This window comes from Equus caballus, chromosome 1 (assembly GCF_041296265.1).
Source record: "Equus caballus isolate H_3958 breed thoroughbred chromosome 1, TB-T2T, whole genome shotgun sequence".
Taxonomy (NCBI): Eukaryota; Metazoa; Chordata; class Mammalia; order Perissodactyla; family Equidae; genus Equus; species Equus caballus.
Window position 1 is genome coordinate 9,157,730 of NC_091684.1, and position 17,539 is coordinate 9,175,268.

A 17,539-nucleotide genomic window follows, 5' to 3' on the forward strand; every position below is an offset into this window, starting at 1 on the left:
GTCTAAGGGGCGTGGTTTGCTTCTGGAGTTTTCCATGCTGAGGCCTATTTGAGGAGATAAATCAGTCAATTGTGTTTCTGCAATGTTTGTCTGCCTTTCTTTATGATTTAAGTTTTTTTGTTGGGGAGGAGTGAAGAGATTCCCCCCACCCCCAAAGTGAAAGGAAATCCAGCTGAATCTGACACTTTGAACTTAATCTCTGCTTCTCATCTCTTTGCCAGGTGTAAAAATATGACAGGTGGAAACAGGGGCTCCGTGTTCACACGCACCAGAATTGTAGACACCTGGCCCAAACGTCCATCTTCCTCCGTGTGTCATAACGTTCCTGTGGCAGTGAGCCTCGGCAGACATGAGGGGCCATTCCCCCCAGACCATTTCTGACAAACAAGCAGCTTCCTTCTTTCGCTGCCGTGGGCAGGGCCAGGCAGCTGCTCTGAATGGCTGACGCTGGCCCATTTGGACAAGGCTGGTGTGCAGTCCAAGAGCAGCCTTGTTTAAGGAAAGCCAGAGTTTCAGGCACAAAGCAGCCCCCAGCCCCGCTTTGGGTCACCTACAAAGACTGGCAGTGTTCTCCTATGGAGCAAGAAGCCCCAAGCCAGCCCCTGTCAGGCAGGCAGAGGGCCTTGCTAACCTCCACAACAGCAAGATGTTTTCCAGGGGTTTCCCCTTTCTGTGTCCTATGAAAGCGCCTACCAGCTATGGGGAAAGGCCTGCACGACCGACCACCCTCATGCAGATGTCTGGCACATGTGTGGCCCATTTACCATACAGGGATTGGCTCTTCCTGATGTTTTCGCATTCTGTGCTTGTGTGAAACTCCTATTTAATTTGGTGATTATTAAGTGCAGGAACCTTGGGACTGGTAGGAGTTTTTTGTCCGAACAGTTTTGCAAAGTGCCGTTTTTAAAAATGCTTAAGTTTTGTTCCTGCCAATAAGTAGAGAAGAAAAGTCAAAAAGAACTTTGGTGGAGAAACATCAAAAATGATTTAGTATAGAGATGGAGGAGGGGCTTCTTTTTTGGGAAATATGAGTGGCGATTTGAATAAGATTTTGGCCTGTGGGTCATCCTTTTCTCCATTCCTAACTTATTGTGTCCCCTTCTCTTAAAATACACACACATTTTAGTTTTTGGTACATGGTACATTCACATCTTCAAAAACTAAAACAGTATACAGTGGAAAGTCTTACCCCCATCTCTCCCATCTTCCATGCCCTCAGGTTAACTGCTTATGTGTTTCTTGTGGTCCTTCTGGAATTCCTTTATGCAGATACAATCAAATAAAAATTTTGATTCTTATTTTATTCTGCTTTCTTATACAAAAGATAGCACGCTATATCTACCTTTCCACATCTTGCTTTCTTAAATAATAGATCCTGGAGGTTTTTCCATGTTGGAAAGGCTGCTACCTCCTTTTTTCCTGCTGCAGGATGTTCTGGTGCATGGATGTGCCCCACTTTCTCTCCCAGGCCCCTGCTAATGGACCCCTCAGCGGTGTGCAATCTCCTTCAGCTGTGAATTGCAGCGCTCATGAATCCTTTCAGATGTGGCAGGTATATCTCATGTGGGGCACATCCCACCAGTCGGATTGCTGGGCCACAGGTTGTGTGGTCTGTTGTCTTGGAGGATGTTGCCCAGGTGATGTTGTGGGAGCTGTGCACCGTGATGGAGGCTGGAGGTGGTCCATTTCCCCACTGCCCCTTCAACAGACACTGGTCTAATGTGGATTTTGCCAACTAGATAGGTGAAAAATAGTTTCTCTTTGTCATTTTAGTTTGTATTTTTCTAATCACTTGAGCATCTTTTTGTATATTTAAAGGCCATTCATAGGTCCTTTACTGTGTTCATTTGCCCTTTTAAAAAAGTTGAATTGTTGGTCTTTTTCTACTCTCTTGTATATTAGGGAGATTAGTTTTTGCCTGTGATATGAGTTGCAAGTGTTTATTTCTAATTTGTTTTGTTTTTTGACTTTGCTTTTGGCATTCTTTAACAGCTCTATTGAGGTATAATTCACATATTATAAAATTCACCCATTTAAAGTGTACAATTTTAGTGATTTTCAGTATATTCACAGAATTGTGCAACCATCACCACAATCAATTTTAGAACATTTTTCATCACGCCAAAAAGAAACCCTATGCCTATTGGCAGTCACTACTTATTGCCCTCAGCCACTCCCAGCCCCAGCCAACCAACCACTAATGTACTTTCTGTCTCTCTGGATTTACCTATTCTGGATAGTTCACGTAAATGGAATCATACAATATGTGGTCTCTTGGTGACTGGCTTCTTTCGCTGAGCTCCATAATGTTTTCACGGTTTATCATGTTACAGCAAGCATCAGTACTTCATTCCTTTTATGGGCAGATAATATTCCATTGTACAGAAGGACCGCATTTGACGTATCCATTGCTCGTTGATGGATTGGGATTTGGGTTCTTTCTGCTTTTTGGCTATTGTGAGTAATACTGCTATGAACATTTATGTACACCCTTTTGTGTGGGCATGTATTTTCATTTCTCTTAGGCATATACCTAGGGATGGACTTGCTGGGTCATTTGTGAACTCTGTTTATCATTTTGAGAAACTGCCAACCTGTTGGCCAAAGTGACTGCACAATTTTACATTCCCACCAGTTCTTTTATTTTTTGACATGTATATGTTTTTATCAAATTTATTAACTTATTTCTTTGTGACTCTGGATTTTGAGTTTTAGAAAAGCTTGTCTATTCCAAGATTATAAAGGAATTTGCCTGTGTTTACTTTTAGTACTTTTACGATTTTATATTGCGATCTTTGGTCCATGTGGAGTTTATCCTGTGTGTGTGGTGTAAATACGGATCCAAACTCTTTTTTTTTGATCTGGCACATTTGTCTCAATACCAGCTACTGAAAAGGCCATCATTTCCTCTCCGCTTTGAGACCCCACCTTTATCCTCTACTGAATGGGGTCTATTTCAGAACGTTCTTGGTGCGTCCTCATGTAGTAGTATACTCTTACTTATTGCGGCTTTGTTAATATGTTTTAGCACCTGATACGGCTAGTCCTGCCTCATTGTTCTTTACAGAGGTTTCTTGACTAATCTCATCTGTTTATTTTTTCATTAAAAAGTTGAGAATCATCTTCTCTGCAGATGGTGGGGGGAAGGGGGATGCTTGATATTTTAGATTGGGATTGTACGAGACTTATGAATTAACTTGGGGAGAATTGACACCTTCTTGAGCTCAAGTCTTCCTGTCCACAACACAGGATGTCTTTTTATTTGTTCGAGTCTACATTTGTGTTCTTTAAGGTTTTCTTCCTATCAGTTTTGCCAGTTCTTGTATTTTTATTCCTAGAGATTTTACCTTTTTTGTTGCTGGCATGCCTTCTTGCTCCTAAAAGTAGGTTACAGTTGAAAAGGGCAGTTGTGTTTGACTGCCTGTGGTATAGATTCTCTTCCCAAAGCTGAGCCCCTGGCCTCCACAGCTCCCTTTGCTGTGCAGCACTGTGTCCACAGGGAGCCACGGGCACAGCTCTGAGCCCGCGGGCAGTGGGTAGGCGGAGGGTGGGAGGGGGGTGCTCAGGTTTGCCAAGCATCCGCCCTGGCCTCCTAGGTGGTCTTGCTGCAATTAACCCTCCGAACAGTTCTGTGACTTTGGGGCTCTTATTAACCTTATACAAATGAGAAACCGAGGCTCAGAAGTTTAATGATTGTCAAGGTCCCCCAGAGGGCAGACCGGAGCTGAGATTCCAGCCCAGGCTTGTCCAGCCTTTCCTAGGCCACCGTCCTGCCCAAGGATCGAATGTTCTCCTGAGCACAGCCCAGAAGTCAAGAGGCTGGTTGCACATCAACTAGCTTGCAATTTGGGGCAAGTCTCATCCCCTCTCTTGGCCTCAGTCTGCCCATCTGCAGATGAGGTTGTTAAACTGGTTGGCAATTTGCTCATTTTTCCGAAAAGGATCCCCTTTCTTTGGAAGCCAATATCTGGAACGCAGACATGGAGCTGCTGGGGTGGAGCCGAGAGGGCCCCAGTGCTCTGCAGCCCATCTCCCTGTGCCCGATATGGCCCTTGGGGCACCCAGCTCCAGGCAGCTGAACAAGAACCAGTGCCCACCATGCCCTCTGAGGGCCTTGGAGCCATCTTCCATGCCCCTAACCCTGCTGCAGAAGCCGCCCCAGGTACTGCATGAGTCCCGGCAGCATATTAGCCTTGGCCTCCCGCCAGAGCCCTGTGTGCTTTGGAAAGGTCCCTCAACTTTTGTTAGGCAAAGAATTCTCTTCACGCCAAGCTGAGAGTGAGGTGGTTTCACATGTCCCGTCCTGAGTGTGTGCTGGCCGGAATGCACACCACAGAAACAAAATGTTTGTTTTCCAATTGTGAGAGTGCCGGAGGCCCTTTGGCGTCGGCTTCCACACCTTCTGTGTTTGGGCAGGCCATCCGCCCCCCGGGGGCCTGGTGCAGACACATCGTCCGCCACAATGTGGCCTGTGGGGTGTGAGCAGAGAGGGGCCTTCGGGCCACTGGGATGGCCACCAGTCAGAGGACGTGCGGGACTCTGGGCCACCAAGGCCTCTTCTTGCCCACAGCACCCTGGGGACCTCAGGGCTGCCTCGACACACAAGCTGAGCCAGGCGGGGCTGACTGGGCGGGTCCTTCCTTCCTGTCCCCTCAGGCTGCCCTGGGCACCTACTGTGAGCTGGCCTCTGAGCCAGGCAATGGGGCAGAGGGTCAGGGCTGTGCAGGGCCAGGCTAGGTGCTCATGGGCTGGGGCTGGCTTCCAGAGGAGACAAGGCAAAGTTGGGCGTTAGTGGGTGAGAAGGAGCCTGCCAAGTGAATAGGTGCTCAGTCAACATTTGTGGCCTCTGCAGAGTGAGCTGAGGAAATGTGGTGCAGGAAGGCAGGGACTTCCAGTAACTGCTCAAGGCCATCCTTCCACCCCACAGATCTTTCCTGCCCCCCTCGCCCCGGGCTGTTGGTGGTAGAACCTGTGATCTGGGAAGAGCCTCGAGTATCCATTGCCAAATCAGCAGTGCTCACTGGGCCCCAGGGGCTCCCCCCAAGGCAATTTTATTTCCTATTTTCAGGTTGCAGCAACCTGGCTTCCCTGTCTGGGTTGCGGGGCTGGCATTTCCCTTATTCTGGAGAGTAGGGAAGCAGCCCAGGCTCAAAAGGGCTGCCTCTTGTGGGGTCCAAAGGTAAGTTTTTCGCAGAAGCAGGCTGGGCCTGACGCAGGTCTGGATGAGCAGCTGACCCGGCCCGCACAGGAAGTGAAACTGGGCTGTAGCAGGAGCGCGGTAAGATGCCAAGAGTGAAGGGCTGGCCTTCAGCGGGACCTGTGCAGCAGCCCTGAGAGGGGTCAGCCCACGCCCATTGCGCTTGGCCCTCTCCAGCCCCTGCCTGACACCAGACCAAACACAGCTCCGACCCAGGGCAGCCTGGGGGAGCAGCCCCACCACCTGACCCCTTGTGCCGGGCCTTCCTGTGAGAGAGAGTCTGGCCTTCATGCAAAATTCAGATTAACCAAAGATGGATTAAAGATAGGCCAAAAATATGCTGGGGCCTTTTTCCCTCTTTTCTGAGAAAGTTAATAAGTGCCCCCCAAACCCCACCCCGGAAACCACATGCCTTGCCATCCTGGTTGTCTCTGTGCCAGCTTCCAGTGTGAATGAGGCTTAGAATATTTCCAGGCCACTAGCCATCCTCATGGCCTGGTATTTTCTTGATACTTGGAGAATTCTGTTCTTGTGAAAGTGTCTGTTTGGGAAAGAAATGCCTCAGCTTAGCTGGATCCCTCGGCCTAGCTTCCAGCGGAGTGGCTGCAGGGGGTCAGGAAACACAGGCCAGCCTGGGTACCTGGTCTGATGATCCTCACTTGCTTGGACTGGTTTATGCCCCTCTTTCTAGAGGAATTTGAGGTAGCCCCCTAGAAATCTGTAACACAAAGAGATCCATAAAACTGGGTTAAAAAGAGGGAGATAGCATTAAAAAGAGGAAAAGCGAATGTGCCAGCCTTGAAGAACTGAGCCAGGAGAGGGAAGTGGAGGGGACTCTGTCACACTTCTTGTCTGAGAAGGGGAAGCACACGTGCGCCTTGGGGAGATGGGTTTTGTCCCAGTACGATGCTGAGAGGAAGTTTCATGTGGGCACTATGCTTAGGACACGCACTTACCAAGGAGAGGTGTCCCCCACAACCTCTGCTCCCCAGCAGACGCAAGGCCAGCTGGTTCTGGCAGCTGGACTCCTGACAGCCCTGATGGCCACCTCTGGCCAGGGCCTGGTGTTCCTGTTCTGGAACGAACTGCAGTACTGATGAGCAGTTGTATAATGCACAACTACGTTAGCATACAAAGTGCTTTCACCTCCCTTCTTAGGCTGTTCCTTAGAAGCAGAGCCTGAGATGGGGATTCTGGTCCAAGTGATTGATTGGAGTGGCTCTCAGGAGAAACCTGGAGGGAGGTGGATGGGACAGGGGAAGGAGCTCTGCAATGTGAAGAGCCCTTGGGATGGGATCCCTCTGAGGCCTGGGGCAGCTCTGGCACCTGTGTCAGCCAGACCTTGGCTGTGGGCTACCCCCCCACCCTCCCCCACCCCCCCCACCAAGAGGGGTAACCTCCTAGACTTTCCAGCCCAGGGCAGTTCTCAGGAGGAAGGGGCGGGGAGCCATCAGCAGAGGGATGGGTGCCCCGTCTTGGCCTCTGTTTTCTCCTGTGAAGCAGCCCAGCCAGTAACAACTGTTCCTGTTTCCAAATGAGGCAACTGTCAGTGGAGGAGCCAGACTTGGGTCCAATTTCTCTGACTCCAGAATCTCTATCCCCGTGCTCTTCCAGCTTTCGGGGCATGTCAGGGCCCAGGGAGACAGGAATGAGCCTGTCCTCTTTAGGGCAAGACGACCAGGAGAAAGGGGGCTGCTGCTGCCCATTCTCAGCCACAGCTGCCGACAGCCCACCCTTGCCTTTTCCCCGGGATGCCCTTTACCCTTCATCTTGTGGGGACTCCAGGCACGCAGGCAGTGTTCCCAGGGAGGCTTTTTGTGCCCTGCCCCGCCCCTTACTTCTGGGTTATTACTGACACGGTGTGTGGTGCAGCTCAGCTGAGTAGACGTTTCTGGAGTCCCTCCCTCGTGCTTGCCCAGGCTGGCATGGGAGCCCTAGTACTTGGGGAAGGGAAGGAGCTCGAGCGCCTGGGACTTGGCAGGGTGGGTGGCCGTCGGCACACACAGCAAGATGGGGCTGAGTGTCTGCTGAGTTAGCGAGAGCTTTCCGAGGGGGCATTTGGTTTTCAGCTTGCAGCTCCAGGCAGAAGTGCCCTCCACTGGCGAGGAGCTGAGCCCTCTCCAGACTCTTCACAGTGGGGCGCACAGGCCCAGGCGTGGAGAGGAGAGCCAGGCCTGGCTCTCGGGGTATTCTCACTGCCCAGGTCTGATGGGCCTCCGTCTGCAAGGAGGGCTGCAGAGTTCCGGCGGGTGAGCACTGGGAGGCAGGGACCTTTGTCTCTGTCCCCAAAGCCTGGCCAGGGGCCTCCTACCCAGGAGGGTGTCAGAACATATATCTGCACAGAAAGGCTGTGCAGAAGAGGCCATTGCTCCTGGCTGAGAAGCCCTGGGAGACTGGCTGGGGTGGGCTGAGACGTGGCGGCCAGAGCTGAGGTCTGGAGGGTCTGATGGAACAACTTGACTTTCAGGGGCTCCATTCTGAAGTCATTCCAGACTCTAGGACTGGCGTGCTGACCGATGTCTCCAGCCACTAGCTTGAGCTCACGTGGACAGTCCCTCTGAGCTTTGTTACCTGGGCAGGCCTGAGCCTGTATGGGTGGGCCAGGGCTGGGCCTCGAGAGAACAAAATTTGGAGTGGGGGGCTGTTTGTCCCAGAACAGCCATTTGCCCTGGAGTGATGTGTTCATGTTGCACCTTGGGCTTGTTAGTAACTTTCCCCAGACATTTTTGAGGGCACACAGGCCTCCAGGGCTCCCACAGGCCCATGCAGCATTCTTCTGTGGGGGCTGGGCTTCTCGGCAGCTTGAGCTGCCAGGAGAGACTGGCTGGGACCCTGCCCCCAGGGCATGGTGGGCACAGGGCCTGGGCATGGGCTGCGCCCTGGACATGGCAGGGGATGGGCTCACCTGGGGATAGAGTCTCGGCAGGACACACGCTGCCTCATTGTGGCAGTCACATTCCTCCCTGGCTGGTGGGGCATGCCACCAGCTGGGGCATTCAGCAGGCGGGTCTTGGTTTTCATGGTGGCTGAAGTGGCTGAGTTTTGAGTCAACAAAGTTTTCATGGAGACACTGGCTTTGCAGCCAAGGAGCAGATGCCTTTGGGACGGTTGGGGGGTGGGGTTCATTAGCATCCTGGAGTTGGCTTGTGTTAACATTCACCAGCCAAACCTTGCAGCTTTTTGTCCTGCTGCAGAGCAAACAGGACACAGTAATTCCAGACAGCCAGAATGGAGGTGGCCCTGAGTGCCCTTCGCCCACCCCTTATTTGGCAGGTGGGCCAAAGCCCAGAAGTTGTGGAGTCTTGTCTGAAGCCATGATGCCTGTGTGTAGCAGAGATCTGTCACAGCCTGTGTGACCTCAGCCTTCTCTGGGGGATACTTGAGATAAAAGCTATGTCTCTGAAAGGTTCCAGCAAACCGGGGTCCCCCAGCACCCGGCTGCCGGCATGGCTAATGTTTAACATGATCAGTGCTCAGACACACACTGTCACATTTGCCATAAAGTCAGGCACAAGAGCTGCCCCCCAACATCTTAGGTATTGGAATGCACAGGGTCAGGCAGGATGATCTGAGCAGCATGAAGAGGTGAATGCAGACTCGGGGGCACTTTCTGTTCAGTTGATGCCAGTGCTTCCCACTGTGTCCACCTTACGGCTCACAAGACACAGTGACACTGTCTGGGTGTTCACGCTGGGGTGAAGGGATGTGGCCGATCCTGAGGGCCGAGGCATCAGTGTCTCCGTGTCACTTGTGGGCCATTCGCAGCTCACTGGACTGACAACGAATGTTATTATTTATACTAGCAGGAGTCACATTGCCCTTGAGGGAGATTTCTTACATACCACCACTTCTCTCAGGCAAAGAGACAGATTGCCCAGCCAAGTGTCAGGGTTGGAGCTGGCTTCCCGGCTCCTGAGCTCCATGATGCTTCCCAGCCTCACACTTGGGCCTCCTCCGCCCTGGGCAGCCTGGGCCAGCAAGGATGGGGACTCAGGTGGGGGTGGGGGTTAATGCCTCCTGCCCAGGCTGGGCTGTCTTCGCTCTTTTTTGTGCCCCTACCCAGTTCTCCTTCTGTCCTGGCTCAGCTCTATGCCAGCCAGGAGAATGGGGCTCAGAGACCCTCCCATCACAGGCATCTTGGGCCTTCACCCAGCATCAGGTTTGAATTCTGACCTGTTTTGCATGAGGAGCCGTTGCCAGCCTTTGCTGTGTCGAGGGAGGGGATGTGCTCTGTGCAGACTGGGGGGCCTTGCTGAACCCTACAGTGGCCCGGGGCGGGGGACTGTGTGGTCCCCAGTCCAGTGAGGCTGTGACTGGACTCCTGCCGTGGCCTGGGCCAGCATCTCAGGTCTAATGGGTGGCCTAGCCCTTCTCTCCTTGATCCCAGCGCTCTTTCCCAGAGCTTCCCAATATGCTAGCCTTCACTTTTCTCATTTAATCAAAAGATTCCATGAAAAGCAAACCCATCAGAACAGTTTTCTCTATGGAGTGTTTGGGAACAATGAGCGTGTGCACGACAGGCTTAGCCGCCTTCCTCCAGAGACGGCGCCTTTTATTTTCCATTTGCCGAGCCTGTTTCAGCAGCTTGTTCATTGTGATAGCAGTGGTCATCTTTATTTCAAAGTGACAGACACACTGTAGCCTGTGAAAGGACCAGGGCCCTCGGGACAGGCCTGTGATCTTGGCATCGGAGGCGTGTGATGCCCCACGTCCTTGCCTCTGTGCCTCCGTGCCCCACAGCATGCAGGGAAGAAGCAAAAGCCCAGAGTCCTCTCCCCTGCCTTCCACGCACATCTCTTCTGTTGCGTCCCCTCTGAGAAGGGACCATGTTGCTGCTGGTCCTATTGGGGATCTCCAGGGCTGGGCTGTGGGCGCCCCTAGCCACAATCCTCTGTCCTGATTTTGTGCTCTGCCATGAAAGCAGGCATTTAACTGAACCTTCTGTGCACAGTGCTGGGCCTGCCCCGCCTTGTGAGCTCCGGTAGCCCCGAGCTCCCTGGTGTTCTAGTTGCGTCTGCGTCCGCCGCTCCGGCAGGCCCCAGGCTGCCTACTTCTCCAGGCCAGCCCCACACAGGGGCAGCACTTGGGTGGAGAGCTCTTGACAGCCACACTCTCTCACTGGGATCTCAAAGGGTCCTGTGGGACAGGCAGGGACCATTGCTTGACTCTTACAGATGAGGCAGCCAAGGCCTAGGGAGGCTGATGGCTCTGCGTGACACCCCCAGCTGATGAGCACCAGAACCAGCCTAGAGCTGGGCCTCTCCTCCAGCAGAGCTGTGGCGTCTGCCACCAGAGGGCCTGTGGAGAGCACAGGGCCCGACTCACCTGGAGAATCAGCATCTCCAGGCGGGGCCCAGGGCTCCTGTGGAGACCAGCTCCCTGGATGGCTGTGATGTGCACCAGGTTGGAACGCCAGCTCAACCCTGTGGAGCCATCTCCCCATCTGCGGGGTGGCGAGTGAGTGGGGTGGGCATTACGCCCCTCCATGTGCAGCAGTGCAGCCTGGCAACGTCTCCAGTTGCATCCATCAATTCTCTCCTGCTGTGGACTTTTTAATTGCTGAAGAGCCTTCCCACGCCTGAAAAGACCTGTCCTGTGTAGCCATCATTGAGGGGGTTGGCTTGCTCTCTCCTTTCCCCTTTGGCAGCTTGATAGGAATGCTCACATCGCTGAATTTGTGCGTGCATCCTCAGTTGTTTTCTGTAGGTAGGAATCCTAGAAGTGAAGTTGCCCGATGAAGGAATCTGATCTGTTTTTACCACCTCACCCTTCAGAAAGCTTGTGCGGGAAGGGTTCTGAGCCTGCTCTTTTCTCTGCAGCCTCCGCAAATTGGGGAGTATCAAGTTGCGCTCTTTCCAATTTGTAGGTGAATAACTGAATTTTGCGTTTCTTTATTAACACGTATTCATTGGCCAGGGGTATTTCTTCGTGAGTGAGTTGCCGATGGCCCCTCTTCCTTGCCTAGCTGGTGGAGGAAGCCAGGGTTTGAGTGGTCTTCCACCCCCTGGCGACCCCATTGACAGGCCCGTGGGCTTTGTGGGGTGTGCAGTCCTTGGGTTCTGGGAAGGGAGTGTGACCCTTAGTGACCTGTGTGTCTGTCTCTCCCACAGAACTGTCAGACCTTCAGCAGCCTCAGCTGTCTGAGCGCAGGGATGGAAGACTGCGGCCCCCACAGCCCCTTTGCCCTCATCAGTGGCACCAGGTCCTGGACCGCCTTGCTCTCGGCCTCGGCCTCCGGCACGGGGGGCAGGACCCCTGCCGGGACCCCGGTCCCCGAGTCTCTCGCCCCGCCCTTTGACGACCACTTGGCCTGCAAGGAGGAGCCGTGCTGTGAGGAGTCAGATGGCTGTGCCCTGGACGAGGGCTGCGGCAGGAGGGGGGAGTCGGCTACGGCCTGGCGGGACCGCAGGGCCACCGAGAACAGCCCCTGCTCCCTGGACGGCGAGCTGGACATTGAACAGATAGAGAACAACTGAGGGGGTTGCGGGCCCCTGGTCAGGGGTGGGGGTGCATTAGAATCGACGGCCTCCCTCTGGGTACAGGGTGGGCACTGGAAGGGGGGAGCCCCACTCCTGGGCCTGATGAAAGCTTCCTGGAAGGCGCTGGGTCCCAGGGAGCGAGCCCACCCGCCTCCTGGAGAGGCTGTCCAGCCTGCAGGGGTCCTGGCCCAGGGCCAGGCGACCCGGCCGCACCACACGGTGGAACGCTCAGCCGCTCACAGCACGGCAGCCATGGTCCGCGAACTGCTGTCGCCGATAAAGCAGCTTCTTGGTTTGGGTCTCTTGCCCCTGTTTCCTTGTGGGACATCAGCCACCCCGCCTGGCACTTGTGGCACTTCCGGCAGGACTGGCCTCTCTGTGCGAATCCCGGTTTCTAGCCGGCGGGGCTTGTCGGGCGGCCTGGGCTCAGGTCCATCCAGTGGTGTCAAGGCCCTTCTTGGCCTCCTGCTCAGGTTCAGTTTTGGGGAGTCGGCCCCACAGCTCCGTTCACTCAGTTTTATTCCGTGCCTTCTCTCCCACATCTCCCTGCTTCAGGTTCGGGAAGGTTCGGGAGACGCTTCCTTCTGTAGTAGCACCTTGGCCTTAATTCCAAGTGTGGGAGACAGAGGCCCTGGGGTGCTGGGGTGGCCCTCCACGTCTGAACTCTCGGGTCCCAGGGAACGACTTGGGGTGCTTGTTAGAGGTCCCCTGCGCTGGGCAGGCATTTGCTGGATCTCTTGGCCAAAAAGACAGGCCCACTTGCCTCTCCGGTGGTGTGGAGAGCCTGGCCCCATGGCACTCTGCTACCCTGGGGGCCGTGCTGGCAGCTGGCAGCCATCCTCGTGGCTAACGTATCCCTACATGATTAGCTGAGTTGATTAAGGTGAGTGGAGACATGTCACCATAAAAGAGCGACCTCTTGAAAACGTCCTCAGGAGGCAGGAGCTATGAGCAGGTGCACAAATCTAGGCCCTGTCACATTTTGAGGGTGAAGGATGTCTGCTGGATGCTCGTGGGGGACCTGCGAGGCCCCTGCAGGATTCCAGGCACATTCTCCTTGGTGGGTGGGGAGAGCTGGCCTTAATCAAGGCGTGCCGTCCACCTCAAGACAAGCCCACCTGCTGGTCGGCTGTGGGACAGAGTGTCTTAAGTGCTGCCTCCTGCTGTGGTCCCACCACACGCACAGGGGTTGACGCGCACACCCGCCCTGGTTCCACCCGCGGACTCCCTGACCCCCTGAGGCTTTGCTCTCAGGCAGCCCTCCCTGCCTGGCCGGCAGACACACCACATGGGCTCTGCCCTCTTGGAATCTGGCTTTTAGTGAACTTGGCATCTTCTACAGACAATAGCAATTTGGTCAACTTATGAGCAACTTATGGCTCCTTTTCCCATGAGGCTAAAAATCACTGGGGTGTTCTCTCTCGGGTTTGCCAACACGTGATCAAGGCGCTTTCACGTTGCTGCTTCAGCTCCTCTCCTGTTGACAGCAAATGCCGCACTTCCACAGGTTGAGTACAGATGGTTCTCACCTTCTTTCTCCTAAAGAATGACCCTGTTTGGGAAACTTTATTTAAACCTTCACTTTTTTACTGCATCAAAAGTGTCATGGCTCAAGTTCTGATTGTAGGTGGCTTTTCTTAAAAATCAGCCTTAAGATGCTGGCAGAATCCCTAACTCAGTGGCCCTCTGAGGTTGCACTGAAAGCCTCTGTCTGGACAGTGTAATGGGTGTGCGGGTGCTGGGCCACCTTGCGGCAGGAACCAGCTATGCCTCGGTGGCTCCCACCAGAGGCACATCCCCTTGGGACCCTGGAGAGCCAACTCAGAGAGCTGGCGGCTCTGGGTCCACGATGACATCTTGCCTGATCCCTGCCTGGTGGGTTGTAGAGACCACATCTTAGAGCAAATCCGGAGGAGGCTGGGGCAGTTGTGTGATGTCTGGCAGCATGTGAACTCGGAGAGCATGAGCTGATGCCTCTGAGGTGGGAGGTGTGGCACCTGGCCCACACCAAGAGTGGCCACAGAGGAGCATGGCCTCTAAAGCAGCCCTTCCTTTGGGAAGGGAGGCAGGGCCCCATCTCCTGGTCCATGCCACACTGAGGGACAGAGGGCTGAGCGAGGATAGGCCTGGGCAGCAGCCCTGGCTGCCTCTCCTGGGACCAGAAGGGGAGGTACACGGTGGTGGGTGTGTGTCACAGGGCTGTGGTGCAGGTGACCTGCCCTCAGACCTTGCCTGCCGCCTCCCCCCTCTCAGGCCTCATGGCAGGGAAGGACAAGCAGGAGCTTGTGAAATGGCCCTCCCTGCAAGCCGGTCCCATCTACCCACAGGCCCAGCCCCAGGGCGCTTTCGGGCAGAAGCCATCCTGGCCCAGGGCAGGGCAGAGTTTGGTTGTTTCCAGCCTCCTCAGGTCCCTCTTGGCTGTCCCTGCCCCCTCAGAAGCTCCTAGCCCAAGCCCACACCAGCAGCAGTGAGGGGAGAAGACGGCCAGTGTCCTTTCTGCTCAGAGAAAGAAATGTCCGTCAGTTGGTTTCATGTTTGTCTTTGATTGGAGAGAGCAGACCCCAGCTAGAAGGTGCCCACACTGCCCAGAGAGGCCCGTTCGTGCACAACCCGCTGGCACCAAGACTTCTGCTCTTGGAGGAACGCTCGCCCAGGAGGCTCTCTCCGACCCCAGGTGGCTCTCTCCGACCCCAGGTGGCTGTCCTGCCGGGCCAGCTGCGGGCTGGCGGACTCGCCCTGCAGGAGCCTCACTTTTGTGGGGGCCCTGCCTCTCGCAGCCGATGCCCATAAACTCCTGCCTCTGCGGTAAGGCTGGGGGAGTTCAGCGCCAGGGAGGAGGGCTGTACCAGGCTGCCCGCCTGCCCGGGGCCTGAACCACGAGAGCGGGATCAGGGCTCCAGGAGAGCCGTGGGGAGGGGCAGCTTGCTGGCCCGCGTCTCCCTACTCCAGAGGAGCGTCCTCCAGCTCGGGCCATGGCCTTGCCATTTACATGCCTGCAACCCCCTTGCCTTATTCGCGGTGGCAGCCGGGCCTGGCAGGGCCACGGGCAGACGCACCGTCCGGCCACGGTGGAGCTTGTGCTCACCATATACATGGATTTTCATTCTCAGAAAGCCTTATTTTTCAACAAAATTTTTGTAGCAGGAAAGTTTTGTGAATTTGTATGCTGAAAAAAAAATTTAAATAAAGGAAAAGCCCACATTAAAAAGAAAAACCCAAATGTCCCGGTGGGTCCCCAGTGCAGGGGCCCCGCTTTTGAGCAGGCGGCCATGGCGTCTAGACCGCGCCCTGGGGGCTGTGCACTGGTTTGGGCTCGAGCTCCTCCGTGTCTTCCCCCAGGGTTCAGGTCGTCCGCACTCTGTGGCCTGGGGCTGGTCACCTGAACGGTGGAAGCTTCGGGCTGTGCCGCCGGGGCGTGAGCAGCACAGCCCAGCAGCAGGCTTGGCAGCCTCGCCAGGACCCAGCGGGTACCGCCCTGGCACCCGGCTCCCTTGTGGGCAATGATGCCACATCTTGCCAGGTCCGCACAGTTGGTCAAACCCCTGCCCTGGGCACCAGTCAAGAGAAAACCATGCCTCTTTAAAGAGAAAAGAAGAAAAAAAGATTTTTAAAAAAATCCCAGACTGCAGCAGAGATCTTGTAGCCTAGATAGGATAGTCTGACCTTCTAGCATAGTCTCTTTGGCAAAGAAGTTGTGTTTTCAGTGCGTGGAGGAGACGTCCTGGGGGCTCGGGTGACGGTGTGTAGGCTGTTTCTGGAGCCATGGCGTGCTTTCCCGAACCATACATTGTTGGTCTTGCAGAGCCTTGGGAGGTGTGGCGGCCAGCACATGTGCTGGGCCAGGCCCCGCCCGGGCAGAGTGATCTGGTGCGGAAGGCACTGGGTCTGTCCCCTCCCGCCTGCCGCAGCCTGTCCTCCGCGCAGGCCGTGACTGTCTTGCACTAGAGCCGCTCTAGTCTCTCAGGAATTTGCTTGTTACTTTTACTGTGTAAATAAAGCTTCCTGGTTCAGCACCTGCCCGTGGGAGCCTGCTGTGTGGTTTCTGTTGGGAGTGGTGCATCGATGGGTCCCCCCTCTGCCCTGGGCGCGCTGGCTCTGGGCTGGCAGGGACAGAGACTGGACCCTTCCGTCCCCTCAGCCTCAGGGTCTGGTCAATGAAACGGGGATGCGGACATCTCGGAGCTGTCAACAGCCTCGAACGCAGGAGGCTGTGTGAGTGACTGTGAGGGGGAGGGCTGGCCCCAGCCACCACTGTGGGCACGGGGGAGCCCTTGCAGAGGCATGGTCCAAGCAGCACAGCCCGGGGCTGTGTCCGTGTGTGTGTGTGTGCACGCGTGTGGGTGTGCATGTTCAGGGGTTGACAGGGCCCAGCTCCTCACTCCAGCCAGGAAACAGGGACCCCGAGACAGCAGAGTGGAGACACCCCTCTGTGTAATTTCCAAGTTAGGAGCAATGGGAAGCTGCCTTTCACAGAGCCCTCGTGAGCCCATCAGATCAGCCCTCAGCCGAGAGGCAAGGCCACATGGCAGTTGGCTCCAGGTATACTGTGATGGAGTGGCTGGCCTGGCTCCCTGTAGGGCCACCTGCCCACCAGGATAGCCATGGAGGTGGCATAGGCTGGGCCTCCACACTCCACGGAAGGCAGCCTGGCTCAGACCTGTACCACTCGGGCCACAGGGATGCCAGTGCATGCAGCTCAGCCCAGAGTGGCTCCTGGCATCAGTCCCTTGGCCTGGCCCTCCGTCGGGGGCCCCTGGCTAACCCAACTCAGGAGACCATGCTGTTTACAGCCTTGAGGACAGGCTGGAGAGGCTTAATTTTTGTGACCCCGTGTTTGCCCTCATGATCTGACCACAGCTTCTGCCTAGAACATCTTTGAGGTGCCTGAGCTCTCCGTTTAGACTCTTGTTTCTTTTGTGTTTAGCAGCAGATTCTTTTTCAAACAAAATGGCCTATGAACGCCTAGTTCACAATAGAGGGGAAGCAAGGCTGCTTGGGGTGCGGGGAGCTCCCCAGCCCCTCCCTGGCAGCCTGTGGCACCAAGGCCCAGGGACACAGGGACCCTGCCTCACCTCCCCCATGACTGGAAGGGCAGAGGCCAGGGGAGGCTCTGCAAGCACAGTGGCTCCCACACGTTCCCCACCCGAGGAGAGGGCACAGAGTGGCCTCAACAGGCCTCCAGCCCCTAACAAACAGCCCCTCAGCTGTTTCCTCAGGTGAGGCCCCTGGCTGGGCGCCGGCCTGGTGCTGGCCTGTGCTCTGGATGAGGCCCCAGGGGAGCAGCATCTGCCCTCCAGCCCAGCTTGCCCCGCTCTTCACCCTGGTGACTCCCGCAGCAGGGGAAGGAGAGTGCCACGCTCCCCTGCACCTCAAGATTTGCCAAGATCAGGATAGTGCCCGAGGCACAGGCCTGGGGGCTCCCTGCCCTGCTGTTGGTCCGGCTGCAAGGCACTGCGGGCGGGCCCCACTGTGCGCCTGAGCTGGGCCCGCGCACCTGCATTTGACAGGTGCTGTCTGCAGGACACCAGGCAGCATGCTAACTGAGCAGTCTCCTCGTGTGGACAGGGGCTGTAACACTTGTGGGGCTTAAAGGAGAGGAAGCAAAAAAGCCCCATACCATGCTGGGTGTATGGGCCAATCCAGACTGTTCAAACACTTCTCCCCACGCGGCAAGAGGGCCGAGAGGAAATGCCCAGACATTAGCAGTGCTCAGGCTCTGATGACTTCTGGTTTCTTTTTATACTTTTCTGTTGAATTTCCTACAGCAATACATATTGCATTTATAATCTTAAAAAAGAAAGAAACAAAAAATGAGAGAACGTCAAGTGCTGATATGTTTACCACCTAAAGCGGGACAGTTCCG

At 55.2% G+C, this 17,539-nt stretch overlaps 1 protein-coding gene across 2 annotated transcripts in view; it reads left to right on the forward strand.

The window, feature by feature from the left end:
• The window catches only part of FAM53B (family with sequence similarity 53 member B), an 81,696-nt gene extending 66,001 nt beyond the window's left edge, over positions 1-15,695 (forward strand). For both annotated transcript variants that reach the window (XM_023637451.2, XM_070275827.1), the window contains exon 4: positions 11,308-15,695. In XM_023637451.2, the coding sequence (XP_023493219.1) occupies positions 11,308-11,673 (366 nt within the window). In that variant the 3' untranslated portion in view covers positions 11,674-15,695. The remainder of the gene's footprint in view (positions 1-11,307) is intronic.
• Positions 15,696-17,539: the final 1,844 nt, after the last annotated feature.